The sequence below is a fragment of the Chlorocebus sabaeus genome, chromosome 6 (assembly GCF_047675955.1).
Source record: "Chlorocebus sabaeus isolate Y175 chromosome 6, mChlSab1.0.hap1, whole genome shotgun sequence".
In the NCBI taxonomy this organism is placed as follows: domain Eukaryota; kingdom Metazoa; phylum Chordata; class Mammalia; order Primates; family Cercopithecidae; genus Chlorocebus; species Chlorocebus sabaeus.
The window spans coordinates 54,547,857-54,575,443 of NC_132909.1; the positions used below are offsets into that span (position 1 = coordinate 54,547,857).

A 27,587-nucleotide genomic window follows, 5' to 3' on the forward strand; every position below is an offset into this window, starting at 1 on the left:
ATCCACCTTCCTACCCATCCACCTTCCTATCCATCCACCTTCCTACCCATCCACCTTCCTATCCATCCACCTTCCTATCCATCCACTTTCCTATCCATCCACTTTCCTATCCATCCACCTTCCTACCCATCCATCTTCCTATCTATCCACTCACTCATCATCTCATTCATTGACCCACTTGCTTATTTACCCATTCACTCTTTTCATATCCAGGCATCCATCCACTCATCCATCCATTCATCCATCCTCCCATCCATCCTTTTGTTAGGGAGTGACGAGGTTGGAGAAGACTATCTATTCTCCATCTAGAGGAAGAAAACTATCTAGTTCTCTATCTAGAGGAAACTATGTGGTGGATGGGAGCATGGATTAACAGATGAAGGGAATGGAGTTGAATTTAGGGTAACATTAACTCAAGAGAGTCTGTGTCCAGCCATCAAGATAGACCCTTCGAATGTCTACCAGTCATGGACAGCTCTTGGGGATCCTCGAGAGGGCCCTGGAAAACCCAGAGCTTAGCGTGGGTGCCCCTTAGGTCCTCTGCGTGGGTTTAGCTCCCAAACATGGCTTCCTTACTTCCTGACAGACATCGACGAGTGCCAAGAGCTGCCAGGGCTGTGTGAGGGGGGTGACTGCGTCAACACCTTTGGCAGTTTCCAGTGTGCGTGCCCACCTGGCTACCACCTCAGTGAGCACACCCGCATCTGTGAGGGTGAGCATGGACTCTCTTTGGGGTGGGTCAGGCTCTTCCGCTCTCTTCCTGCCTTCGTGCCCTGCCAAGCCTCACAAGGGTCGAGGAGGGAAGGCCTCATGGAAAGGCTTCTGCCCCCTGCCTCCTCTTTTGTCATGATCTGTCAGTTCCCTCTTGCTGCTTTTCAGATGTTCGTGGCTGCTGTGGATCTGTGGCGTGGGGGATGGTAGGCAGGCCCTTAAAAACGCCACGACACTCCCTTACGAAGTACAGCAGCTTCTTTCTTCACCATTTCTTTGTCTGGGTGTTGTAAGCTTTTGACTGGATTCCAGAGTTCTGCAAAAGTTGATTTTTGTCTGTTTTGCCAGCTCAATAGTTGCTTTTGTGGAGGAATGGAGCCCTGGAGTTCCCTACTCTGCTATTTTTGGTGACATCACTCTTAGCATGCTAATATTCCACAACCTATTTTTGCCTGCTAGCTAAGAATACTTTATTACACTTTTTTCAGCGGTTGAAAAAAATAAAAGAAGAATAACATTCTTTGACACATGAAAATTATATGAAATTCAAGGCTGGGTGCGTGGCAGCTCAGACTGGTAATCCCAGTACTTTGGGAGGCTGAAGTGGGAGGATTGCTTGAGGCCAGGAGTTCAAGACAAACCTGGGCAACCTGGCAAGACCTTGTCTCTACAAAAAAGTAAAAAGTTAGCCACGCATGGTGACTCATGCCTGTAATCCCAGCTACTTGGGAAGCTGAGGCAGGAGGATCACGTGAGCCTCGGAAGTTGAGGCTGCAGTGAGCTGTGATGGTGCCACTGCACTCTAGCCTGGGTGATAGAACAAGACCCTGTCTTAAAAAAAAGAAAAGAAAAAGGCTGGGCATGGTGGCTCGCGCTTGTAATCTCAGCACTTTGGGAGGCTGAGGTGGGCAGATCACAAGGTCAGGAGTTCGAGACCAGCCTGGCCAACATAGTGAAACCCCATCTCTACTAAAAATACAAAAATTAGCTGCACATGGTGGCACACGCCTATAGTCCCAGCTACTCGGGAGGCTGAGGCAGGAGAATCACTTGAACCTTGGACGCAGAGGTTGCGGTGAGCCGAGATGAAGCCATTGCACTCCAGCCTGGACGACAGAGTGAGACTCTGTCTGGAAAAAAAAAAAAAAAAAAAGGGAAAGAGAGAGGGAGGGAGGAAGGAAGAAAGGAAGGAAGGGAGAAAGTTGTATAAAATTCAAATTTCGGGGGTCCATAAATAAAATTTCCTTGGAGCACAACCAGTGCCACAGTGTGTTTGCATATTGTTTGTGTCTGCTTTTCTTACTACATTGGCAGATTGAATAATCATGACGCACTGTAGTTTGGTCTGCAAAACCAAAACAATCTGGCTCTTTACAGAAAAAGCTTACTGCCCCATGGACTAGAGTCATGATCAGATTGAGAATCAATTTTTTTCCCCCAAGAATACTTTATCCATAAGGTTCTTGATTCCTATCATATCATATTGGGAAGACGTGGATGATCCATTCTTGGTGATTATAAAACTGACTCGTAAACTCAGGTCATTTTGTTCCTAATAGAAGCAGTATCATCATCAACTTTATTTTTATGATTTTTTTTTTTTTTTTTTTTTTTTTTTAGAGCCAGTGTCTCACTCTGTTGTCCAGGCTGGAGTGCAGTGGTATAATCACAGCTCACTCTAGTCTTGACCTCCTGGACTCAGGTGATCCTCCCACCTCTGCCTCTCAAGTAGCTGGGACCACAGGTGTATGCCACCATGCCCAGCTAAATTTTCATTTTTTGTAGAGATGGGACCTCACTATGTTGGTCTCAAACTCTTGGCCTCAAATGATCCTCCTGCCTTGACCTCCCAAAGCAGGGATGTATAGGCATGAGCAACTGCATCCAGCTTGTAAACTTTTTTTTTCCCCCTTAACATCATGTTGTTTTTGTTTGTGGTTTTTTGTTTATTTGTGTTTTAGAGCCAGGGTCTCATTCTGCACCCAGACTGGAGTGCAGAGGTGTGATCACAGCTCACTGCAACCTTAACTTCCTGGACTCAGGTGATCCTCCCAAGTGGCTGGAACTGCAGACATGCACCACCATGCCCAGCTAATTTTTAAAAATTTTTAGTAGAGATGGGGTCTTGCTATGTTGCCCAGACTGGTCTCGAACTCTGGGCTGAAATGATCCTCCCATCTCGGCGTCACAAAGTGCTCAGATTACAGACATGAGCCACTATGCCTGGCCCATATTACAGTTTTCTTCATCACTAAGATGTGTGTGCGTTTTAGGCTGATTTTGAAACCAAACTTAGGTCCCTAGTGAAGTGGCCTTGCTGGGTCTCTGGAGGGGAGTTATTCAGACAATTCCTGGTTGCTGCCCACTGTTCCCCTCCACTCCTCCTTTCCCTGCAGATATTGACGAATGCTCCACACACTCGGGCATCTGTGGCCCTGGCACCTGCTACAACACCCTGGGAAACTACACCTGTGTCTGCCCTGCAGAATACCTCCAAGTCAATGGTGGCAACAACTGCATGGGTAAGAAGCATGATGACCTAGGGAAATGGCAGTCACAGAAGCAGCACCTGGGCATGGGAGGAACTGCTGGGAGCCTTCAAGCCTATGGACAGGGAGGATAAGCATATATGATGTGCTGATATGTGGCAGCAAACAAAACTGCAGGATTCAGGAGCCCAGAGCTGCCATGAACAGTTGCTCAGGTTGTGCACTGCTCAAAAAAGGCTGAAAAAAATGAATACATCCCCCAAGTGTGTTGGGGGAGAGACATCAAGCCAATCAAGCCAGGCAGTAATCCCCCTCTTTTTTTTTTTGAGATAGAGTCTCGCTGTGTTGCGCCAGCTGGAGTACAGTGGCATAATCTCGGCTCACTACAACCTCCACCTCTGAGGTTCAAGCAATTCTCCTGCCTCAGCCTCCCAAGTAACTGGGATTACAGGCGTGTGCCACTACACCCAGCTAGTTTTTGTATTTTTAGCAGAGACAGGGTTTCGCCATGTTGGCCAGGCTGGTCTCGAACTCCTGACCTCAAGTGATCTGCCCGCCTCAGCCTCCCAAAGTTCTGGGATTACAGGCGTGAGCCACTGTGGCTGGCCAAGCCAGTAATCTTCAAATGAATGAGTTAACGAGTTCCCATCTCTTTGGCTCCCTCTTCCACTGATTTAGGTGACCCTTACCCACATTCTTCTCCTTTATGCCAACTACAGATATGAGGAAGAGTGTCTGCTTCCGGCACTATAACGGCACATGTCAAAATGAGCTGGCCTTCAACGTGACCCGAAAAATGTGTTGCTGCTCCTACAACATTGGCCAGGCCTGGAATAGACCCTGTGAGGCCTGCCCCACTCCCACCAGCCGTGAGTAACCCTCCTTAACCTTCTTCCCAGCCTGGCCCCTCGTAGCATAATGGTTAAGGAAACACAGTGCCCTTAGGGCTCTTAGATTAATTCTCCTTGTTCTGATGAGAGCCAGAGAGTTGAAGTTCTGTCCCCCTATTAGTCCATTCTCATACTGCTGCGAAGAAATCCTGGATACTGGGTAATTTATAAAGAAAAAGAGGTTTGGCTGGGCGTGGTGGCTCACGCCTGTAATCCCAACAGTTTGGGAGGCCAAGGCGGGTAGATCGCTCGAGGTCAGGCATTCGAGACCAGCCTGGCCAACATGGTGAAACCCTGTCTCTACTAAAAATACAAAATATAAATTATCTGGGCGTGGTGATGCAGGCCCATAATCCCCGCTACTCAGGAGGCTGAGGCAAGAGAATTGCTTGAACCCAGGAGGTGGGGGTTGCCGTGAGCCGCTATCACACCACTGCACTCCAGCCTGGGTGACAGAGCAAGACTCCATCTCAGAACAGAAAAAAAAAAAAAGAGGTTTAAAGGACTCACAGTTCCGCATGGCTGGGAAGGCTTCACAATCATGGCAGAAGATGAAGGAGGAGCAAAAGCATCTCTTACACGGTGGCAGGCAAGAGAGCATGTGCAGGGGAACTGCCCTTTATAAAACTATCAGATCTCACGAGACTCATTCACTATCACGAGAATAACACGGGAAAGACCCGCCCCCATGACTCAATTACCTCCCACCGGGTCCCTCCCATGACATGTGGGGATATGGGAGCTACAGTTCAAGTTGAGATTTAGGTAGGGACGCAGCCAAACTGTGTCAGTTCCCGTGTATGGAAGGCAATACTTTAAAGTGAGCAAGGCAGCTTTTCTTCCATTTTGCAGATTTCGAGAATTCAGGATGGATCAATGGAGTTTTCATGGGTGGGGAAGGCGCTTGATGATTCACAGGAGTAGCTGGGGGTGGGATAGGGTGGGAGGGGGTCGGTAAATGTCCCAGGCTGGGGAGGAAAGCACAGCTGGTTAGAGAGACCACAGACCTCCTGGGCTGGGGAAGGGGCAGACCTGGAGAAACCCGGAGCCAGGATTGGGACCCTGATGGGAACATCGGTCAGGATGAGGGAAGGTGTTCTAGGCAGGGGCACAGCAGCAGCCAAGGCCTGGAGGCAGGACTGAACAGAGTGTATTGACAGCAGGAATGAGTCCTGTCGGAATGATCTAGCAGCCAGCCCAGGCACCAGGAAGAGCTGCAGGAATGGGGCAGTGATGGGAAGGGGGCTTCTAGGGGTTTATAGCCATATTCATTTCCCAGAGCTGCTGCAAAACATTACTGCAAACTAGGTGGCTTTAAAAACCAGACATTGTGGCTCATGCCTGTAATTCCAGCTACTTGGGAGGCTAAGGTGGGAGGGTCACCTGAGCCTGAGAGGTTGAGGCTGCAGTGAGCTGTGATTGCACCGGTGCACTCCAGCCTGGGTGACAGAGTGAGACTTTGTCTCAAAAAAAATTAAATTAAATTAAATTAAATAAGTGGAAGGAGGGAAAGGGTGGGGAGAGCAAAAAAAGTTCAAGGTGGCCAGTTGAGGGCTGGGCTCCAGGGATGAGGTGTCCCCTCCAGATGGGGAGCAGGTTGGGGTCAGGCCTGCAGCCGCAGACTCAACTTTGTTCCCCTTTGCGCAGCTGACTACCAGATTCTATGCGGAAACCAGGCCCCGGGATTCCTCATTGACATCCACACACGGAAGCCCCTTGGTGAGCGAGCAGTTCCTGCTCCATCCGTGGGCACCCATCCACCTGGGGTCTGCTTCTTCCCACCCCTCCCCTCCCCTCCAGGTCTTTTCCTTACATCCATTCCTCCATCCTGCCCTCTTCCTCCTCCCACACACCTCCAACTCCCCAGGAATCCTGCCCTCAAAAACACTTTTTTTTTTTTTTTAAAGAATGACACTTTAAAATTTTTATTAAACCGTTATCCATTTTTTTAAAATGATGGTTAAATACATGCAACATAAAATTTACCTTTCGAGCCATGCGTGGTGGCTCATGCCTGTAATCCCAGCACTTTGGGAGGCTGAGGTGGGTGGATCAGGAGTTTGAGACCAGCCTAGCCAACATGGTGAAACTGTCTCTACTAAAAATACAGAAATTAGCTGGCGTGGTGGTGCGTGCCTGTAATCCCAGCTATTCGGGAGGCTGAGGCATGAGACTCGCTTGAACCCGGGAGGCAAAGGTTGCAGTGAGCCGAGATCTCGCTGCACTCCAGCCTGAGGGATAGAGTGAGACTTTTTTTTCTGTCTCTAGAAAAATACCATTTGAACCATTTTTAAGTGTGCAGTTCAGTGGCATTAAGTACACTTGCATTGTTTTGCAACTATCACCATAGTCATCTCCAGAACTTTCTCATTTTCTCCCACTGAAACTCTGTCCCCATGAAACTCTCACTCCTCATTCCCCTCAGTCCCTGGAACCCACCATTCTACTTTCTGACTCTGTGAATCTGACAATTCTAGGGACTTCCTGTGAGTGGAACCACAGGATCCGTCCTTTTGTATCAGGCTTATTTCACTGAGCATGATGTCCTCAAGATGCATCTGTGTTGCAGTTTGTGTCAAACTGCTCCCCGCCCCCCTTTTTTTTTTTTTTTTTTTTGAGATTGAGTTTTGCTCTTGTTGCCCAGGCTGGAGTGCAATGGCACGATCTCAACTCACTGCAACCTCCACCTCCTGGGTTCAGGCGATTCTCCTGCCTCAGCCTACTGAGTAGCTGAGATTACAGGCACCTGCTACCACGCCCGGCTAATTTTTGTATTTTAATAGAGGCAGGGTTTCACCCTATTGGTCAGGCTGGTCTCGAACTCCTGACCTCAGGTGATCCACCCACTTCAGCCTCCCAAAGTGCTGGGATTACAGGTGTGAGCCACTGCGCCTGGCCAGAATGCTCCCTTTTTAAGTTTAACAAGGTATTGCATAATTTAACACCTGCATGCCAAATTTCAACCATGCAGTGTTTAACTGATAAGCCCATTTTCATTTGTTTTAATCCTCTGAATATATTCTTTTTATTTTTTATTTTTATTTATTTATTTTTTTGAGATGGAGTCTCACTCTGTCGCCCAGACTGGAGTGCAGTGGCCGGATCTCAGCTCACTGCAAGCTCCTCCTTCCGGGTTCACGCCATTCTCCTGCCTCAGCCTCCCGAGTAGCTGGGACTACAGGCGCCTGCCACCTCGCCCAGCTAGTTTTTTGTATTTTTTTTTTAGTAGAGATGGTGTTTCACCCTGTTAGCCAGGATGGTCTCGATCTCCTGACCTTGTGATCCACCCGTCTCGGCCTCCCAAAGTGCTGGGATTACAGGCTGGAGCCACCGCGCCTGGCCTTATTCTTCTTATTTTTTAAAAAAATCAAACCGTGGCAAATAAACTCACTTCTCCTCCAGTCATCACCTCAACTCTGTCTCTTTTCTCCCTCTCTGGACATTCTTATGCTTTATAGCTGGAATATTTCTTTCTAGTTTTTTCTTCCTTCATTACATAATAGGTCTCCCACTGAAAATATATGATGTTGGTTTCTGGGACATTTTACATAAATTATGTAATGCTTGACATGTTGGTTACAACTTGCTTTTTTCATCCAAATTGTGTCTTGAGGAACTGGCCAGGTTACTATCTGCCATGCAGCCTCTCTCTTTGCCCTGCCTAGAAGTGGTTCATGGTGCAGATACATCCCGGGTCCCCCACTGATGGGAACTTAGGTTGTTTCCAGTCCCCTACTGATGGACACTTAGGTTGTGTCAGATCCCCTTTTGATGGATACTTGGGTTGTTTCCAGTCCCCTATTGATAGATAGGTGGATTGTTTCCAGTCCCCTACAGATAGATACTTATATTGTTTATAACAAGTTTATTGAGATATAATTCACATACCACACACTTCACCCATTTAAAGTGTCCTATTTAGTGGTTTTGAATATATTCACAGAGTTTTGCACCCATCACCTCAATCTAAGTTTAGAACTCATTTTCTTTTTTTTTTTTTTTTTTTTTTTTTTTTGAGACGGAGTCTCGCTCTGTCGCCTGGGCTGGAGTGCAGTGGCCGGATCTCAGCTCACTGCAAGCTCCGCCTCCCGGGTTTACGCCATTCTCCTGCCTCAGCCTCCCGAATAGCTGGGACTACAGGCGCCCGCCACCTCGCCCGGCTAGTTTTTTGTATTTTTTAGTAGAGACGGGGTTTCACTGTGTTAGCCAGGATAGTCTCGATCTCCTGACCTCGTGATCCACTCGTCTCGGCCTCCCAAAGTGCTGGGATTACAGGCTTGAGCCACCGCGCCCGGCCTAGAACTCATTTTCATCACACAAAAATAACATTTTCATCACAGTCCCCCGCTGATGGACGTTTAGTTTGTTTCCAGTCCCCCCTTGATGGATATTTAGGTTATTTCCAGTCCTCTATTGGTGGGCACTTAGGTTGTTCCCAGTCCCCCATTGATGGACACTTAGGTTGTTTCCTGTCCCTCATTGATGGACACTTAGTTTGTTTCCAGTCCCCCACTGATGTACACTTAGATTGTTTTCAGTGCCCCATTCATGGACACTTAGGTTCTTTCAAGTCCCCTTTTGATGGACACTTAGGTTGTTTCAGATCCCCTTTTGATGGACACGGGTTGTTTCCAGTCCCCTACCTATGGATGGACACTTATATTGTTTATAACAATTTTATTGAGATATAATTCACATACCACACACTTCACCCATTTAAAATGTCCTATTTAGTGGTTTTGAATACATTCACAGAGTTATGCAACCATCACCTCAATCTAAATTTAGAACTCATTTTCACCGCACAAAAACAACATTTTCATCACAGTCCCCCATTGATGGACGTTTAGTTTGCTTCCAGTCCCCCATTGATAGATATTTAGGTTGTTTCCAGTGCCCTATTAATGGACACTTAGGTTGTTTCCAGTCCCCCACTGATGGACACTTAGATTGTTTTCAGTCCCCCATTGATGGACACTTAGGTTCTTTCAAGTCTCCTTTTGATGGACACTTAGGTTGTTTCCAGTCCCCTACTGATAGACATTTACATTGTTTATATATAACAGCTTTATTGAGATATAATTCACATACCACACACTTCACCCATTTAAAGTGTCCTATTCAGTGGTTTTTAGTACATTCACAGTGTTACACAACCATCACCTCAATCTAAGTTTAAAACGTTTTCATCACACAAAAGTAAACCCTATGCCTATTAGCAGTCACTCCCTTTACCCCCTCCCTTCTGCCCCTGGCAACCACAAATCGACTTTTTATCTCTATTGATTTGCTATTTCTGGACATTTCCTTTAAATGGAGTCATGCAATATTGTTCTTGTGTGTCTGACTTCTCTTAGAATAATTATTTTAGGTTTCAACCACGTTGTCACATGTTACAGGGCTTTATTCCTTAATAAGGCTGAAGAATATTCCATGGTACAGACATTCCGTATTTTGTTCTGCATTCATCAATTGATGTTTCCAGTTTCTTGCTAAATAGCATCTCATACCACTATCCTGCTTACGCTTAAGGCCGTTTCTTTCCAGCAAGGTTGCTGGGTCACAGGAAATGTGCATTTTTAGTTGAGAAAAACACACACTCGCTCTCTGCTCTTGTCTTTCCTCCCACATCCTGATCTCTTTCTGGTGTGAGTGGATGTATTTTGGCCACAGCAAGATTCTTCTGAGTGTGTGCTGATTTGTGGCCACAACATCCTCAACCAGACTGCAGGGCTAGTGGGTCCCTTCGCTCAGGGTCACTGGAAGTCCCAGGGGGCTGGGCTGCCCCTAATGGCAGATGCCCTCTGCAGACATTGATGAGTGTGGGGAGATCCCTGCCATCTGTGCCAGTGGTGTCTGCGTCAACCAGATGGGGAGCTTCCGCTGCGAGTGCCCCACAGGCTTCAACTACAACAGCATCCTGCTGGCTTGTGAAGGTGCCACCTCTCCCTGTTCCCAGCCCTGGGGTCTGGGTGGGATGCATGTCTGCCACTGTGCAGTCTGGGCAAGTAACTACAACTCTGTAAGCTTCCATTTCCGCATCTGTATAATGGGCTAACACCTTTCCAAGGGCCTCCATCTCATATAACCACCCTCACTCCAGCTCTGGCTGCTTCCAGAGAGACCACCTGTTCCAAAGCATTGGACTGGGTTTCAGGTTTGATTCTGTCAGGATGGGCTTCTCTGTCACCCCCACCTCATTTGCTGTATTTGCCCAGATGTCGATGAGTGTGGCAGCAGGGAGAGTCCCTGCCAGCAGAATGCCGACTGCATCAACGTCCCCGGCAGCTACCGCTGCGAGTGCACCCGAGGGTACAAACTGTCGCCAGGCGGGGCTTGTGTGGGTGAGCAGGGTCTCTGGGAGGAGGTGAGGGAGCTGGGCTCTGTTGCCCATGGGGACTTAGATGGGGTATGGCTCTGTCCAGGTCTTTCTCCTTATCTATACTATTAGAGGGATCAGGGATGTATTGAGAGTGTCTATTAATAGGATGTGATGGAAGTGAGAGCTCAGGTCAATGCTGAGAGCCTGATGCCCCTGGTGGAAGTTTGAGTGGGGAACTTCAAGGCAGGCTCTGGCTTCTCCATTGCAGTAGGGAGAGCTCAGGCAAACACTGTGTGGTAGGGGCCCTGGGGACACCGTGCTGTCTGCACCCCTAGGACGGAATGAGTGTCGGGAGATCCCGAATGTCTGTAGCCATGGCGACTGCATGGACACAGAAGGCAGCTACATGTGTCTGTGTCACCGTGGATACCAGGCCTCTGCAGACCACACCCTGTGCATGGGTGAGACCCTCATCTTCCCCCTCCTTTCAAGTCAGGCTGCCTGGGGTCTACACCTCCCCTGGGATGGAAGTGGTGTTTCTGTCCATCCTAGTTCACAGACAGATCGAAGTCTGGGTCCTGACATTAAGATCTTGGGTAAATGGCTGATCTGCCTCCCTGTGCCTCAATTTTCCCATTTGTAAAATGGGGGTGATAGATCACACCAGGAGTACTTCCCAGCCATCACCTCCAGGGGTCACTGTCCAGTCATCTAGGCAGGGCTAGGTGCAGGGGAGGACCGCTAGGTCCAGCTGGCCTCTCACTCCCTAAGTCCCCCAATGCCCTGGGTGAGCTGGGCTGGGCTCTCGGGCTTTGCTTCTGCAGACATTGATGAGTGTGACCAGCAGCCTTGTGGAAATGGGACCTGCAAGAACATCATCGGCTCCTACAACTGCCTCTGCTTCCCTGGCTTTGTGGTGACACACAATGGGGATTGTGTGGGTGAGTCCGCTCAGTTGGCAGGCTGGCCACAAAGTAGGTTCTCAGAATCTAAGGAAGTGAATATAGAAATTGACCACAGAAAGATACCCAGAAAGTCCCCAAATATTTAGAAATTAAATAACATACTCCTAAATAATCCACAAGTCAAATAAATCATAAGGAAAATTAGAAAATATTTTGAAGTAAAAGAAAATGAAAATGAAAGCATAACATATGAAAATACATAGGATGCAGCTAAGGGAGCACTTAGAGGCAAATTCATAGCATTACATGGTTATATTAGAAAATATCAGCAACTACCTCATAAGATAGGTGGAAGGTTAATACACACAGTCTATACATGAGTGCTCAAGTTGAAGCCGATGCTATCAACTCAACTCAGTTGCAGACAGAAGTACAAGGAAGCCTTGATCCCTTCAAGTTTTGTGGGTGACCCGGCCTGCCTATCTCCCCTCTACAGATTTTGACGAGTGTACTACCCTGGTGGGGCAGGTGTGCCGATTTGGCCATTGCCTCAACACAGCTGGTTCCTTCCACTGCCTCTGCCAGGATGGCTTTGAGCTCACAACTGATGGGAAGAATTGTGTGGGTGAGTCTGCCTATGGTGCTTGGAGGCATCTCAACCAGCCCCTGCTCCATGTACACCACAGTTTGGTACTTCTGGGTGAGCATAGATCCATTTACTACCCAAGCATTTATTTTAAGGTTTAAAAAAATAATACCCAGCACTTTGGGAGGCTGAGGTGGAAGGATTGCTTGAGGCCAGGAGTTTGAGACTAGCCTGGGCAACATAGTGAGCCCTCGTCTCTACAAAGAAATTAAAATTAGCCAGGAGTGGTGGCTATTGCCTGTAGTCCTAGCTACTCAGGAGGCTGGGGCAGGAGAATCACTTGAGCCCAGGAGTTTGAGGCTGCAGTGAGCTATGATCACACCACTGCACTCCAGCCTGGGCAACAGGGAAAGATCCTATCTCAAAAGAAATAAATAAACTAAATAATTATAAAACCAGTACATCATACCTATGTTTTTATGTATGGGATTTGAGGTGTAGGGTAAGGCTGTCTTGAAAATGTAAGTTTCCAGAAGCAAAGAATAGTAGAAGCGCTAAATGGTTACCATGGAAGGAATCTGCTGGTGGTGCCAGATTAGGAATCTTGCTACCTCTTCCCACTGGACACCATCTGGCCCCACCTGTAACCCCACGAGAGTCAGATAATCCTTCCCCAGCTGTCCCTGTGGTCCTGAGTCTCAGCCCTTGCCCTGGAGCCAGAATTGCCACTGCGAGGGCTTGTCCTGGGGCCCTCGGTGATCACACAGTAATTGCAGGTGTTGGTCCCAGTCCCAGGTGAGCCCCCTGCATCCTGGCTGGCACAAGGACCCTTCTTTGTTCTTTTCACAGACACCAATGAGTGCCTCAGCCTCGCGGGAACCTGCCTACCAGGCACCTGCCAGAACCTCGAGGGCTCCTTCCATTGCATCTGTCCCCCTGGCTTCCAGGTGCAGAGTGACCACTGCATTGGTGAGCGTCCAGCCCCAACTCCCATTTTTGAGACCAGGGAGTGCCTCTCTTTCTCCATCCATAAAATGGGAATACCAGCTAGGGTTGTGACGAAGGTGGAGATGTACTTAACGCAGAGTCAAACACAGCTTCATAAACTATTATTGTCATTCTGATTGTTTCTGGACTTTGCGCTCAGGATTTTGTCTCTGGTGCCCACAGGCTTCCTCGTGAATCCTATAAATTGACATGGGTGTGGGGGTCTCACCGTTTCTCAGTGCACCCAAATGTAGAGCTCCTCACTTGCTAACTGGTGATCAAGGACCAGTCTGGCCCAAGCTTCACTGTTGTAATCACCTATAGAGATGATTTCATGCAGTCTGGACTAACTAATCTGGCCTGATCTCCTTTGGTCCATTTATCCACTTGGGCTAGCCTCAGAGAGTGTGGGCTAACCTGAACCAACCTGGGATGAGCAGATGAGCTACCTTGTTCACTGTAATCTAACCTGGACCAGTCTGGCCTGAGTAGATAGGCTAGCCTGGGCTAACCTGAACCAGTCTGGCCTGAACTTCTCTGATCTGGGCTTCCATCTGGGCTAGCCTTGTATAATCTGAACCAGTCTGGCCTGGTCTCTTCTAATCTATTCTTTTTTTTTTTTTTTTTTTTTTTTTTTTTTGAGACAGAGTCTCACTCTCAGCTCACCGCTATAACCTCCACCTCCCAGGTGCAAGCGATTCTCCTGCCTCAGCCTCCCGAGTAGCTGGGATTACAGGCGCTCATCACCACACCTGGCTAATTTTTGTATTTTTAGTAGAAACGGGGTTTCATCATGATGGCCAGGCTGGTCTCAAACTCCTGACCTCAAGCGATCCTCCCACCTTAGCCTCCCAAAGTGCTGGGAATACAGGCATGAGTCACCACGCCCAGCCTATTCTGATCTATTCTATTTGGGCTAGCTTAATACAACATGAGCTAACCCCATCCAGTGTAGGGTAAATATATCCAGTCTCAGTTAGCTTTGTGCAATTTTATTTTTTTTAAGGTTTTAAAATTTTTTTCTATTTTTTCTTATTTTAATCTCAACAGTTATGGGGGAACAGGTGGCTTTTGCTTACATGGATAAGTTCTTCAGTGGTGATTTCTGAGATTTTGGTGCTCCTGTCATCTAAGTAGTGTACAATGTACCCAGTTACGTAGTCTTTTATCCCTCACCCCCCTCCCGTCTTTCCCCGGGAGTCCCCAAAGTCCTTTATGTCATTATTATGCCTTTGCATCCTCATAGATTAGCTCCCACTTGTAAGTGAGAACATACGATATTTGATTTTCCATTCCTGAGTTACTTCACTTAGAATAATGGCCTCTAGCCCCATCCAAGTTGCTGCAAAGGACATTATTTTGTCTTTTTTTTTTTTTTTTTTTTTTTTTTTTGATGGAGTCTCGCTCTGTCTCCCAGGCTGGAGTGCAGTGGCACGATCTCTGCTCGCTGCAATATCCACCTCCCGGGTTCAAGCGATTCTTCTGCCTCACCCTCCTGGTAGCTGGGATTACAGGTGCGCACCACCACAACGCCTGGCTAAATTTGGCATTTTCAGTAGAAACGGGGGTTTCACCATGTTGGCCAGGCTGGTCTCCAGCTCCTGAACTCAAGTGATCCACCGACCTTGGCCTCCCAAAGTGCTGGGATTACAGGTGTGAGCCACTGCGCCTATTTTGTTCCATTTTGTGGCTGAGTAGTATTCCACGGTGTATGACATACCACATTTTCTTTATCTACTCATTGGTTGATGGGCATTTATAAACATGATGGTTCCATATTTCTGCGATTGTGAATTGTGTTGCTATAAACATGCATGTGAATGTGTCCTTTTCCTATAATGACTTACTTTCCTTTGGGTAGATACCCAGGAGTAGGATTGCTGGATTGAATGGTAGTTCTACTTTTAGTTCTTTAAGGAATCTCCACACTGTTTTCCGTAGAGGCTGTACTATGTGCAGTTTCAGTCTCTAATCATGAACTCTTCCTGACCATGACCTTTACCCTGGAGACACCTTCCGGGAAGGACCTCCGTGCACACACAGTGCTCACCTCGTGCTACAGCTCATACTGAGCTCTCAGGACCCCAGCCCCGCGGCAGCCCCTGGCTGGACCTGCACTCCATCTGCCCCTCCTCATGGCGGAGTCCTCTCCCCACTGGTGGAGATCCTGCTTGCCCCCCACCCAGCTCATGTCCCCGCCCTTCCAGACATCGACGAGTGCTCAGATGAGCCCAACCTCTGCCTCTTCGGCACCTGTAGCAACAGCCCTGGGAGCTTCCAGTGCCTCTGCCCACCTGGCTTTGTCCTCTCTGACAATGAGCACCGTTGCTTTGGTGAGTCTGCACAGGGCTTAGGGAAGAGAGTGGGAAGTGGGGCGGGGAAGGGTCAGATTGCCCAGAAAAGAGGGCTGTGGTTTCTTGTATGACCCTATGGGAGCTTTGACCAGGCAGAGGTGTCTCTCTGCATTAGCAGGGTTATCCTAGTGCCAGCAACGTGTTGGCTATAGAGGTCATGTCTACGGGGGGCTAACCTGGTCCATTTTGAGCTAGCCTATGTGTGCTTCATTTAGGTTTTCCTTGTATTGGTCACATGACTATAGGCTGTCAGTGGGCTGGTTTTGTCCAGTTTGAGCTAGCCTAGACTACTCTGGGCTGGCTCCATTTCAGCTGGGCTAGCCTCATCTACTGTGGGCTAACCTCACCCAGCTTGAGCCAGCCTGTTCTCTCACAGGTCAGGGGCAATAAGGGTGAGAGCAGAGCCTGCAGTTCACCCCAGTGAATAATTGCTGTTCTGGGAGGCTGGGACCCCAGCCTGCTGGTGAGGACTTGATAGGCGTCCAGAGCCGAGGATTTGGGGTTTGGAGTCTGAATTCCAGGATCCTTGGGCTTTCTGGAATCAGTCATTTTGCCTCTCCAGCAAGGGGTTTTTGATCCAAGAGTAACCACCGAGTTTGATCTTTCTTCCTGGCATGAGAACACCCCAAAGCAATGAAGTGGGGTGCGATTCCAGCTGTCCCCTCAAAACCCCAGGGCAGGTTGGGGTCGGTGGCTCTTGCCTGTAATACCAGCACTTTGGGAGGCTGAGGTAGGCTGATCACCTGAGGTCAGGAGTTTGAGACCAGCCTGGCCAATGTGGTGAAACACTGTCTCTACTAAAAATACAAAAATTAGCTGGGTGTGGTGGCACATGCCTGTAATCCCAGCTACTTGGGAGGCTACCTGGGAGGTAGAGGTTGCAGTGAGCCGAGATCATACAACTGCACTCCAGCCTGGGCAACAGAGCAAGACTCCATCTGAAAAAAACAAAAAACAACCAACAACAACAACAATGAAAAACCCAGGGCAGATCCTCATTGGCCCAGAGTAGGTCACATGTCCATCCTCAAACCAATCACCATGACCAGGGGCATGGCATGTTCTGATTGGCCACTGGCAGGATCAGCACAACCTATTCACCAGGACTGGGGTGCAGGAGGTCAGAGGGGCAAGTGGGCACTGCCAGTGGCCCTCAATCAGGGTAATGGAGCCCCCACCCCACAGACACACGGAAGAGTTTCTGCTTCACCCGTTTTGAGGCTGGGAAGTGCTCGGTGCCCAAAGCTTTCAACACCACCAAGACCCGCTGCTGCTGCAGTAAGAGGCCTGGGGAGGGTTGGGGAGACCCCTGTGAGCTGTGTCCCCAGGAAGGCAGCGGTGAGTGCCCACCCCTGTCCAGCCTCCCCTGTCATGATGTGCCCTCACCTTCCTCTCTCATTCTTCCCTCATCCTTCCCTGCACACACCTGGGGGCTGCACCTGGGCCCTGACTCTGACTCCCCTCCCCCTCTCTGTCCAGCTGCCTTTCAGGAGCTCTGCCCCTTTGGCCATGGGGCAGTCCCAGGCCCAGATGACTCCCGAGAAGGTGAGCCCCTCACCCACGTGCTCAGAGCCCCTTCTGGGCCACCCAGATCCATCTCCGCACTGCCTGGGTCTCTGAGTCTCAGGCTCCCGTTGAGAGCCCGAGTGGCCCTGGACCCTGCCAGCCTGGGGCTTGGGCTCTCATCCCCTTGGGGCCTTGAGTGTGGCCAGGCCTCTGGGGATTGCATGGTGACAGGAGCCATGTCTGCAACACCTGCCATCCGCAGACGTGAACGAGTGTGCAGAGAACCCTGGCGTCTGCACTAACGGCATCTGTGTCAACACCGATGGATCCTTCCGCTGTGAGTGTCCCCTTGGCTACAGCCTGGACTTCACCGGCATCAACTGTGTGGGTGAGTGGCCAGCCCTGCTCCAGCCCTGTCCCAGGCCCCTCCCAGGACAGGAAGGAACAGAGCAGGGCAAGGAAGACACTCCCAGGCAGTGGGTGAGATCCTGTCCTTACCCACTGCCTCTCTCCCCCATTCGCTTTTCCTCCCTCTGTACTTCACTCACTCATTCATTCACTTACTCACTCATTTTCTTGCTCATTCATTCACTCACTCACTTATTCATTTACTCACTCACTTATTCATTTGCTGACTCATTCATTCACTGACTCATTTATTCATTCACTTGCTCACTTATTCACTTCTCCATTTTCTCATTCACTTCTTCATTTTCTCATTCATTCACTCATTTATTCACTCACTCTATCTACTCCCTCATTCATGTACCAATTCACTCACTCATTCACTCCTTTGCTCACTCATTCCTATCACTTGTTCATTCATTCACTTGTTAATTCACTAACTCCCTCATTCATTCACACCTCACTCATTCATTCACTTGCTCATTCATTTATTCATTTACTCACTTATTCACTCATTCACTCATTTGCTCCCTCACTTATTCACTTGCTAATTCACTCACTCATTCACTCCTTTGCTCACTCATTCCTTCACTTTTTTATTCATTCACTTGTTCATTCAATCACTCCCTCATTCATTCACACCTCATTTAGTCACTGGCTCATTCATTCATTCACTCATTCACTCGTTTGCTCCCTCGTTTATTCATTTGCTTATTTTTTCACTCATTCATTCATTCCTTCATTTGTCTCCTTGCTCATTCACCCATCCAATCTCTCATTTATTCACTTACTCACTCGTTCCTTTGTTCATTCATTCATGCTTTCACTCACCTATTCACTCATTCGTTTCCTCATTTGCCCCCTTGTTCATTCATTCACTTCCTTGCTGATTCCTCCATTCACTCACTCACTAATTCACCCACTCATTGACCCCTTTACTCACTCATTCCCTTATTCATTTAACCGTTCATTCACTTCTTCATTTATATGTTTTATAGAGATGAAGTTTTGCTATGCTACCCAGGCTCTGTTTGAGCTCCTGGACTCAAGAGACCCTCTTGCCTCCGTTTCAGTTACTGGTTTAATCACTCCTTCATTCACTGGTTCATTCATTCACTTATTGTTCATTCACTCACTCCCTTGCTCACTTATGCATTCCTTCACCTGCCCACTTGCTCACACATTCACTCATTCATTCACTAAACACATACCACTTGCCTGCCCCATAGCCAGACTAGAGGTACATTCGATCTGGCCCCATCCGATCTGTGGTGGTCAACAGGCAGGCAGATGGGATGGTATTGAGGATGGGGGACCCTCTGCAGGCATTGACCACCCCCTTACTCCCACCTAGACACAGACGAGTGCTCTGTCGGCCACCCCTGTGGGCAGGGCACATGCACCAATGTCATCGGAGGCTTCGAATGTACCTGTGCTGACGGCTTTGAGCCTGGCCCCATGATGACCTGTGAGGGTACGACTCTGCTTGCCCAGGACCTGGGCCGTGTGATGGAGATGCCTGGGGGAGGGAGTGGAGGTCCTGCCCACAGCCCCCCACAGCTGACACCTCCACTGGCCTCCCCAGACATCGACGAATGCTCCCTGAACCCGCTGCTCTGTGCCTTCCGTTGCCACAATACCGAGGGCTCCTACTTGTGCACCTGCCCAGCCGGCTACACCCTGCGGGAGGATGGGGCCATGTGTCGAGGTAGGCCTGACCAACATGGTGAAACCCTATCTCTACTGAAAATACAAAATCAGCTGGGTGTGGTGGCGCACGCTTGTAATCCCAGCTACTTGGGAGGCTGAGAGACAGGAGAATCGCTTGAACCTGGGAGGCGGAGGTTGCAGTGAGCTGAGATCATGCCACTGCACTCCAGCCTGAGCGACAAGAGCAAAACTCTGTCTCAAAACAAACAAACAAACAAAAAAAGAATCCTGCAATGCACACAGAACAGCCACCCACCACAGAGAACTTTCCTATCCCAAATTTCATAGTGTCAAGGGTGGGAGACCCTGGTCTGGGACTCAGTGTCTCTGGGGCTGTTTCAGGGTCAGTGTTCCAGGGGCCAGGAGCAGACTCACAGACCCTGACGTGGGCAGGGGAGGCAAGCTTTGTGGGACAATTCCTGATTCCCTTAGCTTCTTGGAAGCTGGGGCTGGGCAGGAGCTGGGGGCTCCCTTCCTAGGAGGGATGGACACCTGACAGGGCCTGCAGGGAATTTACTCAGGTCCCACCAGGGCTGACGTAGGGTGGAATCCAGGTCCCCACAGCCAGGGGGTGCCTGGCCTTGGCTGACCATCTGTCCCTGGTCATCCGAAGATGTGGACGAGTGTGCAGACGGTCAGCAGGACTGCCACGCCCGGGGCATGGAGTGCAAGAACCTCATCGGTACCTTCGTGTGTGTCTGTCCCCCAGGCATGCGGCCCCTGCCTGGCTCCGGGGAGGGCTGCACAGGTATGGGGGTACTGGAGCTTCAGGGGTGCAGGGAACCCCTTGTGGAAGCAAGACGGTCAGACCAGGCACAGTGGCTCATAACTGTCATCCCAGCACTTTGGGAGGCTGAGGTGGGAGGATCGCTTGAGCCCAGGAATTTGAGGTTGCAATGAGTTAGGACAGTGCCACTGCACTCCAGCCTGGGCAACAGAGCGAGACCCCATCTCCAAAAACAATAAAAGTAAAAATAAGGCCTGGCACGGTGGCTCACGCCTGTAATCCTAGCACTTTGGGAAACCAAGGCGGGTAGATCACCTGAGGTCAGGAGTTTAAGACCAGGCTGGCCAACATGACAAAACCCCGTCTCTACTAAAAAATTTTTAAAAATAATAAATTTTTAAAAATTAGCTGGGCAAGGCGGCGGGCATCTGTAATCCCAGCTGCTTGGGAAACTGAGGCAGGAGAATTGCTTGAACCCAGGAGGCGAAGGTTGCAGTGACCTGAGATCGTGCCATTGCATTCCAACCTGGGTGACGGAGTGAGACTCTGTCTCAAAATAGAAAATAATAAAAATAAAAATAAATTAATAAAATAAAATTAAAATAAAAATAAGCAAGAGGGCCTGGGCAGACCCAAAGGGACCCTTTGGGACTGTGGAAGAGGCAGGTTGCCTGTGGCCTACCCCACACCCCAGTCTGCCTCATCCCTCCCATCTCAGATGACGATGAGTGCCGCGCTCAGCCTGACCTCTGTGTCAATGGCCGCTGCATCAACACCGAGGGCAGCTTCCGGTGCGACTGTGATGAGGGCTTCCAGCCCAGCCCCACCCGTACTGAGTGCCACGGTGAGTGTGGCTGGCCATGCACAGTGGATGCCCCCACCTACCACTTAGCACCCACTGCCTGTCCCCCCACTGCCTGTCCCTCCCACTGCCTGTCCCTCCCACTGCCTTTCTCTCCACTGCCTGTCCCCCCATTTCCTGTCCCTCCCACTGCCTGTGCCTCCCACTGCCTGTCCCTCCCACTGCCTGTCCTTCCCACTGCCTGCCCCCCCACTGCCTGTCCCCCCTACTGCCTGTCCCCCCCACTGTCTGTCCCCCCTACTGCTTGTTCCCCCCACTGCCTGTGCCTCCCACTGCCTGTTCCCCCCACTGCCTGTCCCCCCCACTGCCTGTCCCCCCCACTGCCTGTGCCTCCCACTGCCTGTCCCCCCTACTGCCTGTCCCCCCCACTACCTGTTCCCCCCACTGCCTGTGCCTCCCACTGCCTGTTCCCCCCACTGCCTGTTCCCCCCACTGCCTGTTCCCCCCACTGCCTGTTCCCCCCACTGCCTGTCCTCCCACTGCCTGTCCCTCCCACTGCCTGTCCTCCCACTGCCTGTCTCCCTCACTCCCTGTCCCCCCACCACCTGTCCCTCCCACTGCCTGTCCCTCCCACTGCCTGTCTCCCTCACTCCCTGTCCCCCTCACCGCCTGTCCCTCCCACTGCCTGTCCCTCCCACTGCCTGTCCCTCCCGCTGCCTGTCCCCCCACTGCCTGTCCCTCCCACTGCCTGTTCCCCCCACTGCCTATCCCTCCCACTGCCTGGGAGCTCCCCAAGGGGCCTGGGGCACTGGGGGGCGACCCAGGGGGTTGCTGAGCTAATCTGGACACACATGTCCAGTGCTCCCCCGCTGTCCCTCTTCCCTCTGTCCCTTCTGTTAAATCCTGGAAGAGTGGGAGGCCTTCTCCACACCTCCTCCAACCTCACTGGTGCCACACCCTGGAACCAACCTTCCCCAGATCTCCCACTTCCTGGGAACTAACCCCAGCCATCTGTCCTGTGTATCTAGCTCCCTCCTGGATACCCCATTCCCAACATCCCCAAAGAACAGCTTGCCCCAAAGTCAGATCAGTCTTTGCCCCCAAAGCAGCCTCCTGGAGTGACCTTTGGCTTTCCTGTTGTTCTCCGCAGACATCCGGCAGGGGCCCTGCTTTGCCGAGGCGCTGCAGGCTATGTGCCAGGCTCTGTCCAGCAGCAGCGAGGCTGTCACCAGGGCCGAGTGCTGCTGTGGGGGTGGTCGGGGCTGGGGGCCCCGCTGCGAGCTCTGTCCCCTGCCTGGCACCTCCGCCTACAGGAAGCTGTGCCCCCACGGCTCAGGCTACACCGCTGAGGGCCGAGGTGGGTGCCCATGCCCTCAGGACCCTCAGGGAGGCAAGAAGCGGGGGAATTTGCTCAGGGTCATGCGTCTGTACTGCAGCAGGTGCTAGAATGTGTGAGCCACTCTGTGTGCGTGTATGTTTGTGTGTGTGTGTGTGTCTTTGTGCTAGCAGATATGAGAACCAGTACATGTGCTCCATATGTGTGGAAGAACTCGGGGGGTTGAGGGAGCAGGTGTGTGAGTCAGAGTGTGTGTGTGTGTGTGTGTGTGTGTGTGTGTGTGTGTTCTGAGACAGAGTCTTGCTTTGGTACCCAGGCTGGAGTACGGTGCAATCTCAGCTCACTGCAACCTCTGCCTCCCAGTGGCATACCTGTCATCCCAGCACTTTGGGAGGCTGAAGCTGGAGGATTGCTTAAGCTTAACCCCAGGAATTTGGGGCTGCAATGAGCTAAGATAGTGCTACTGCACTGCAGCCTGGGCGACAGAGCGAGACTTTGTCTCAAAAAACAGAAACAAAATAGACAGGGCACAGTGGCTCACGCCTGTAATCCCAGCACTTTGGGAGGCTGAGGCGGGCAGATCACCTGAAGTCTGGAGTTCAAGACCACCCTGGTCAACATGGTGAAACCCCGTCTCTACTAAAAATACAAAAAAATTAGCTGGATGTGGTGGCTGTCGCCTGTAGTCCCAGCTACTTGGGAGGCTGAGGCCGGAGAATGGCGCGAACCCCGGAGGCAGAGCTTGCAGTGAGCCGAGATTGCGCCACTGCACTCCAGCCTGGGCAACAGAGCGAGGCTCCATCTCAAAAAAAAAAAAAAAAAAAAAGAGGGCTTAGCCAGACCCAAAGGGGCCCTTTGAGGCCATGGGAGAGGCTGGCTCTGGGGCCTGGGGCTCTGGGGACAGCCAGCCTCTCCTACAGCCAGTAAAGATGAGGTTTTGCCATGTTGGCCAGGCTGGTCTCAAACTCCTGGCCTCAAGTGATCCACCCACCTCAGCCTCCCAAAATGCTGGGATTACAGGCATGAGCTACCACGCCTGTCCCACTGTGTGTTTTTTGTGAGAGCTTGTTCTGGACTGTGTGGGAGCCGGTGTGTGTCTGTGTGTGTCAGCTGGGTGAGAAGTATACACCGTGTTCACCTGTGAAGTAGAAGGCAGTGAGAGGGAGCCAGCGGCCTGTGTGTCGTGGGCTTGGGTGAGTGTACAAGGGCAGGTGTGTGAGTGTCTGCGTGTGAGCCAGTGTGGGGACATCAGCGTGTCTCACTGAGTGTGTCACTGAGAGTGAGATGGGTTATCCATGTGACCAGCAGTGACATCAATAGGACTGGGGAGGAAATGGCTTTCTGGGGGTGTGTCTGGGGGGAGACGCGGGAGTCCCTGAGTGTGGGTGTATGTTCCCGTGTTTCTGCAGGAGCATCGGGTGTGTGGCTGTTGTGTCATGTTGCATGCACTGTGTGTCTCTGTTGTGCATGTTGGTGCACTGAGGAGGTGTCGCTGTTGAGGCCGGGGGAGGTGGATGTGTGTCCCCCTCCCTGGGAAGCTTCATGGGCTTGTCCTGCGGGCTCAGGTGTCATCCGCAGCCTGAGGATGGGGTCCACGTGGGCTGGGGTGCAGTGGCGGGTGTAGAAGGCAGGCTGGACTTTGCTCCGAGGAGATGGCTGCGGCCAGAGAGGAGACATGCCTCGATGGCCCAAGGCGGCCAGCCAGCCCCATTTGCGCCCTGCTTTTCCCCAGATGTAGATGAATGCCGTATGCTTGCTCACCTGTGTGCCCATGGAGAGTGCATCAACAGCCTCGGCTCCTTCCGCTGCCACTGTCAGGCCGGGTACACACTAGATGCTACTGCTACCACCTGCCTGGGTGAGCCCAGCCCTCTGCACCTGCACCCTTGGCCCAGCCCAGCCACCTCCTGCACAGCCCCTGACTACAACTTCCCTGAGACTTTGCAGTTTGTAATGTTAGGGTTTCATTTACAAAGTGGTGCCCGAGCCATACAGACAACTGAAGTCCAGGTGCAATGGCCCGCTACTGTAATCCCAGTATTTTGGGAGGTCGAGGTGGGAGGATCACTTGAGGCCAGGAGTTTCAGACCAGCCTGGGCAACATAGCAAGACCCTATCACTAAAAAAAATTAGCCAGGAATGGTGGCCTGTAGTCCAACATGCGCCTGTAGCCCCAGCTACTTGGGGAGGCTGCTTGAGCTCAGGAGTCTGAGGCTTCCGTGAGCTGTGATTGCACCACTGCAGTCCAACCTGGGTGACAGAGTGAGACCCTGTCTCTTAAAAAATGAAAAAGAAAGCTGGGCGCAGTGGCCCATGCCTGTGATCCCAGCACCTTGGGAGGCAGAGGCAGGTGGATCACGAGGTCAGGAGTTCAAGACCAGCCTGGCCAAGATGGTAAAACTCCATCTCTACTGAAAATGCAAAAAAAAATGGCCAGGCATGGTGGCACACACCGGTAATCCCAGCTACTCCGGAGGCTGAGGCAGAGAATTGCTTAAACCTGGAGGGGTGGAGCTTGCAGTGAGCTGAGATCATGCTAGTGCTCTCCAGCCTGGGTGACAGAGCGAGACTCTGTCTGAAAAACAAAAAAACAAAAACAGGCCACGCATGGTAGCTCATGCTTATAATCCCAGCACTTTGGGAGGTCACGGTGGGCACATCATTTGAAGCCAGTATTTCAAGACCAGCCTGGCCAAGATGGTGAAACCCCATCTACTAAAAATACAAAAATTAGCTGCACGTGCTTGTGCACGCCTATAATCCCAGCTACTTGGGAGGCTAAGGCAGGAGAATCGTTTGAACCCGGGAAGTAGAGGTTGTAGTGAGCTGAGATCATGCCACTGCACTATAGCCTGGGCAACAGAGTGAGACTCTGTCAAGAAAGAGAGAAAGAAAGAGGAAGAAAGGAAGGAAGAAAGAGGAGAAAGGAAAGGGAAGGGAAGGGAAGGAAAGAAAGGAAGGAGAAAGAGAAAAAAGAAGAGAGAGAAAGAAAGAAAAGAAAAGAAAGAAAAAAGAACAAGAAGGGAGAAAGAAAGGAAGAAAGAAGGAAAGAGAGAAAGAGAAAGAAAGAAAACAAAAGAAAGGGAAGGGAAGGAAAGGAAGGAAGGAGAAAGAAAAAAGAAGAGAGAGAAAGAAAAGAAAAAAGAAAGAAAGAAAAGAGGGGAAGGAAGGGAAAGAAGGCCAGGTGAGGTGGCTCAGGCCTGTATTCCCAGCACATTTTGGGAGGCTGAGGCAGGAGGATCACTTGAGGCCAGGAGTTTGAGACCAGCCTGACCAACATTGTGAAACCATCCCTACTAAAAAAAGAAAAAGAAAAAGAAAAAAATTAGCCAGGTGTGGTAGTATATGCTGGTAATGCCAGCTGCTTGGGAGGCTGAGGCAGGAGAATTGTTTGAACATGGGATGCGGAGGTTGCAGTGAGCCAAGATTGCACCATTGCATTCCAGCCTGGGTGATGCAGCGAGAGTCCGTCTCAAGAAAGAAAGAGAGGAAGGAAGGAAGGAAGGGAGGGAGGGAGGGAGCATCCTTTCCTTCTCCCACCCCCATCCCATTTGGGCCACTTTCCTGCTGTTATTTCTTCCTTTTATTTTGCACATCCTGAGATTTTTCAGCTACGTTTTGTAGCAAGTGTACATCTAAGTCAGCAGGAGGTAAACCCCAGCCTGAGGGTCAAATCTGGCCCTCCAATTGTTCTTGTCAATAAAGTTTTATTAGCACACAGCCATACACATTTGTGTGCTTACCCTCAGTGGCTGCTTTGCTGGTACAAAGGCCACATGGAGTAGTTGTGCCCGAGATGATGTGGCCTGCAAAACCAAATGTGTTTACCATCTGGCTTTTTGCAGAAAAAGTGTTAATTCGTGTGTAAGCCCACAGATTCCGGATGGTCCAGGTCTGGGTGGAGACCCCAGTCCCTCAACACCCCCAGGGAATGTCTGTCTAACCCCGCCCCACCACACCCCGCTGTCCTTCCCTAGATGTGGACGAGTGCAGCCAGGTCCCCAAGCCGTGTACCTTCCTCTGCAAAAACACGAAGGGCAGCTTCCTATGCAGCTGTCCCCGAGGCTACCTGCTGGAGGAGGATGGCAGGACCTGCAAAGGTGATGTCCTTTCAACTCTCCCCCACTCCCGCCACTGCATGCACTCTAGGGCCCTGCTCCTGTCCCCTGCAATCTCACCCTCTCCCATCTGCATGGAGTCAAGCACCATCTCCGGGATCTTTCTTTTGTCATCCCTCTGCCTGGAGGTAGCAGGGGCAGCCCCTGGGAAGCCCCTAACCCCCAACTGGGCCCTGCCCTGAGCCTGCTGGACTATCTGTGCTGCAGACCTGGATGAATGCACCTCCCGGCAGCACAACTGTCAGTTCCTCTGTGTCAACACTGTGGGCGCCTTCTCCTGCCGCTGTCCACCCGGCTTCACCCAGCGCCACCAGGCCTGCTTCGGTGAGTGACCCTTGCCCCTCACCGGGAGGTGATGCACAACCCCAGCCTTAGTTATTGTGCTCACCAAGAAAATATCAAGTTGGCCGGGCACAGTGGCTCTTGCCTGTAATCCCAGCACTTTGGAAAGCCGAGGCGGGCGAATCACCTGAGGTCAGGAGTTCAAGACCAGCCTGGCCAATATGGTGAAACCCCGTCTCTACTAAAAATACCAAAAAAAAATAGCCTGGAATGGTGGCAGGTGCCTGTAATCTCACCTACTAGAGAGGCTGAGGCAGGAGAATCGCTTGAACCCAGGAGGCAGAGGTTGTGGTGAGCCAAGATCACGCCACTGCACTCCAGCCTGGGCAACAAGAGCGAAACTCCGGCCGGGCGCGGTGGCTCAAGCCTGTAATCCCAGCACTTTGGGAGGCCGAGACGGGCGGATCACGAGGTCAGGAGATCGAGACCATCCTGGCTAACACGGTGAAACCCCGTCTCTACTTAAAAAAAAAATACAAAAAAAACTAGCCGGGCGAGGTGGCGGGCGCCTGTAGTCCCAGCTACTCAGGAGGCTGAGGCAGGAGAATGGCGTGAACCCGGGAGGCGGAGCTTGCAGTGAACTGAGATCTGGCCACTGCACTCCAGCCTGGGCGACAGAGCGAGACTCCGTCTCAGAAAAAAAAAAAAAAAAAAGAGCGAAACTCTGTCTCAGGAAAAAAAAAAAAAAAGCACCCAACATGTACTGGACTTTGGGAACATGGGGGTGATCATAACAAAGTCCTTACTTCCTCAGTGCTTGCTTCCTGGAGGCATCTAGAACCTCCTTCCTCTCCTTTGGGAGGAGAGAGGCCCTCTGGCCTTGGCTTATGGCACCTTGCCTTCCCCCGACAAGTGCCTGCTGAGTCTCCCTCCCAGAGCCTCCCCAGAGCGCTCCTGAAATCCCAGGTCTCACATAGTCCCAAGAGGAAATCAGTTCCACAGCTAAAGTCAGAAGAGCATCTACTACCATCATTGTTTCTTAGTGTCTTGTGGCTCCCAGGGAACCCAATCTTCCCCAAAGCCAGAGCCTAGTCAAGGGTGGCGCCATTCATGCTCCAACTAATCTGCCCAGACGGCACCTACTGTGTACCAGGCAGTGCTCCAGACCAAAGGGTGGCAAACTCCAGCCTGCCAGCCAAGCCCGGCCCCCTGCTTGCTTTTGTTAATAAAGTTTTATTGACACACAGCCAAGCCCACTTGCTTACAATCACCTGTGGCTGCTTTTGCACTATATTGGCAGAGAAGAGTCTTGGGACAGAGCCTGTTACAGAAACAGAAATGGTTTGTCAGGCCCTGTTATAGACCCTGGGGGGACAGCAACAAACATAAGAGGCAGGACTCTTTCGTCATGGAACTTTCCTTCTGGCACAGAATCAGACTAGAAGCAGACATAACAA

General features: G+C 50.8%; 1 protein-coding gene across 1 annotated transcript in view; it reads left to right on the forward strand.

Moving 5' to 3' along the window:
- FBN3 (fibrillin 3) overlaps positions 1 to 27,587 on the forward strand; it is an 87,743-nt gene that overhangs the window by 44,251 nt on the left and 15,905 nt on the right. The window contains exons 37-58 of the mRNA XM_073017018.1: positions 587 to 712; positions 3,108 to 3,233; positions 3,920 to 4,069; positions 5,738 to 5,809; positions 9,901 to 10,026; positions 10,309 to 10,434; positions 10,748 to 10,873; positions 11,237 to 11,353; positions 11,814 to 11,942; positions 12,753 to 12,872; positions 15,098 to 15,223; positions 16,430 to 16,582; positions 16,724 to 16,789; positions 17,013 to 17,138; positions 18,510 to 18,629; positions 18,741 to 18,863; positions 19,479 to 19,613; positions 20,311 to 20,436; positions 21,545 to 21,751; positions 23,463 to 23,588; positions 25,708 to 25,830; positions 26,056 to 26,172. Coding sequence (XP_072873119.1) covers positions 587 to 712; positions 3,108 to 3,233; positions 3,920 to 4,069; positions 5,738 to 5,809; positions 9,901 to 10,026; positions 10,309 to 10,434; positions 10,748 to 10,873; positions 11,237 to 11,353; positions 11,814 to 11,942; positions 12,753 to 12,872; positions 15,098 to 15,223; positions 16,430 to 16,582; positions 16,724 to 16,789; positions 17,013 to 17,138; positions 18,510 to 18,629; positions 18,741 to 18,863; positions 19,479 to 19,613; positions 20,311 to 20,436; positions 21,545 to 21,751; positions 23,463 to 23,588; positions 25,708 to 25,830; positions 26,056 to 26,172 — 2,766 coding nt within the window. The remainder of the gene's footprint in view (positions 1 to 586; positions 713 to 3,107; positions 3,234 to 3,919; positions 4,070 to 5,737; positions 5,810 to 9,900; positions 10,027 to 10,308; positions 10,435 to 10,747; positions 10,874 to 11,236; positions 11,354 to 11,813; positions 11,943 to 12,752; positions 12,873 to 15,097; positions 15,224 to 16,429; positions 16,583 to 16,723; positions 16,790 to 17,012; positions 17,139 to 18,509; positions 18,630 to 18,740; positions 18,864 to 19,478; positions 19,614 to 20,310; positions 20,437 to 21,544; positions 21,752 to 23,462; positions 23,589 to 25,707; positions 25,831 to 26,055; positions 26,173 to 27,587) is intronic.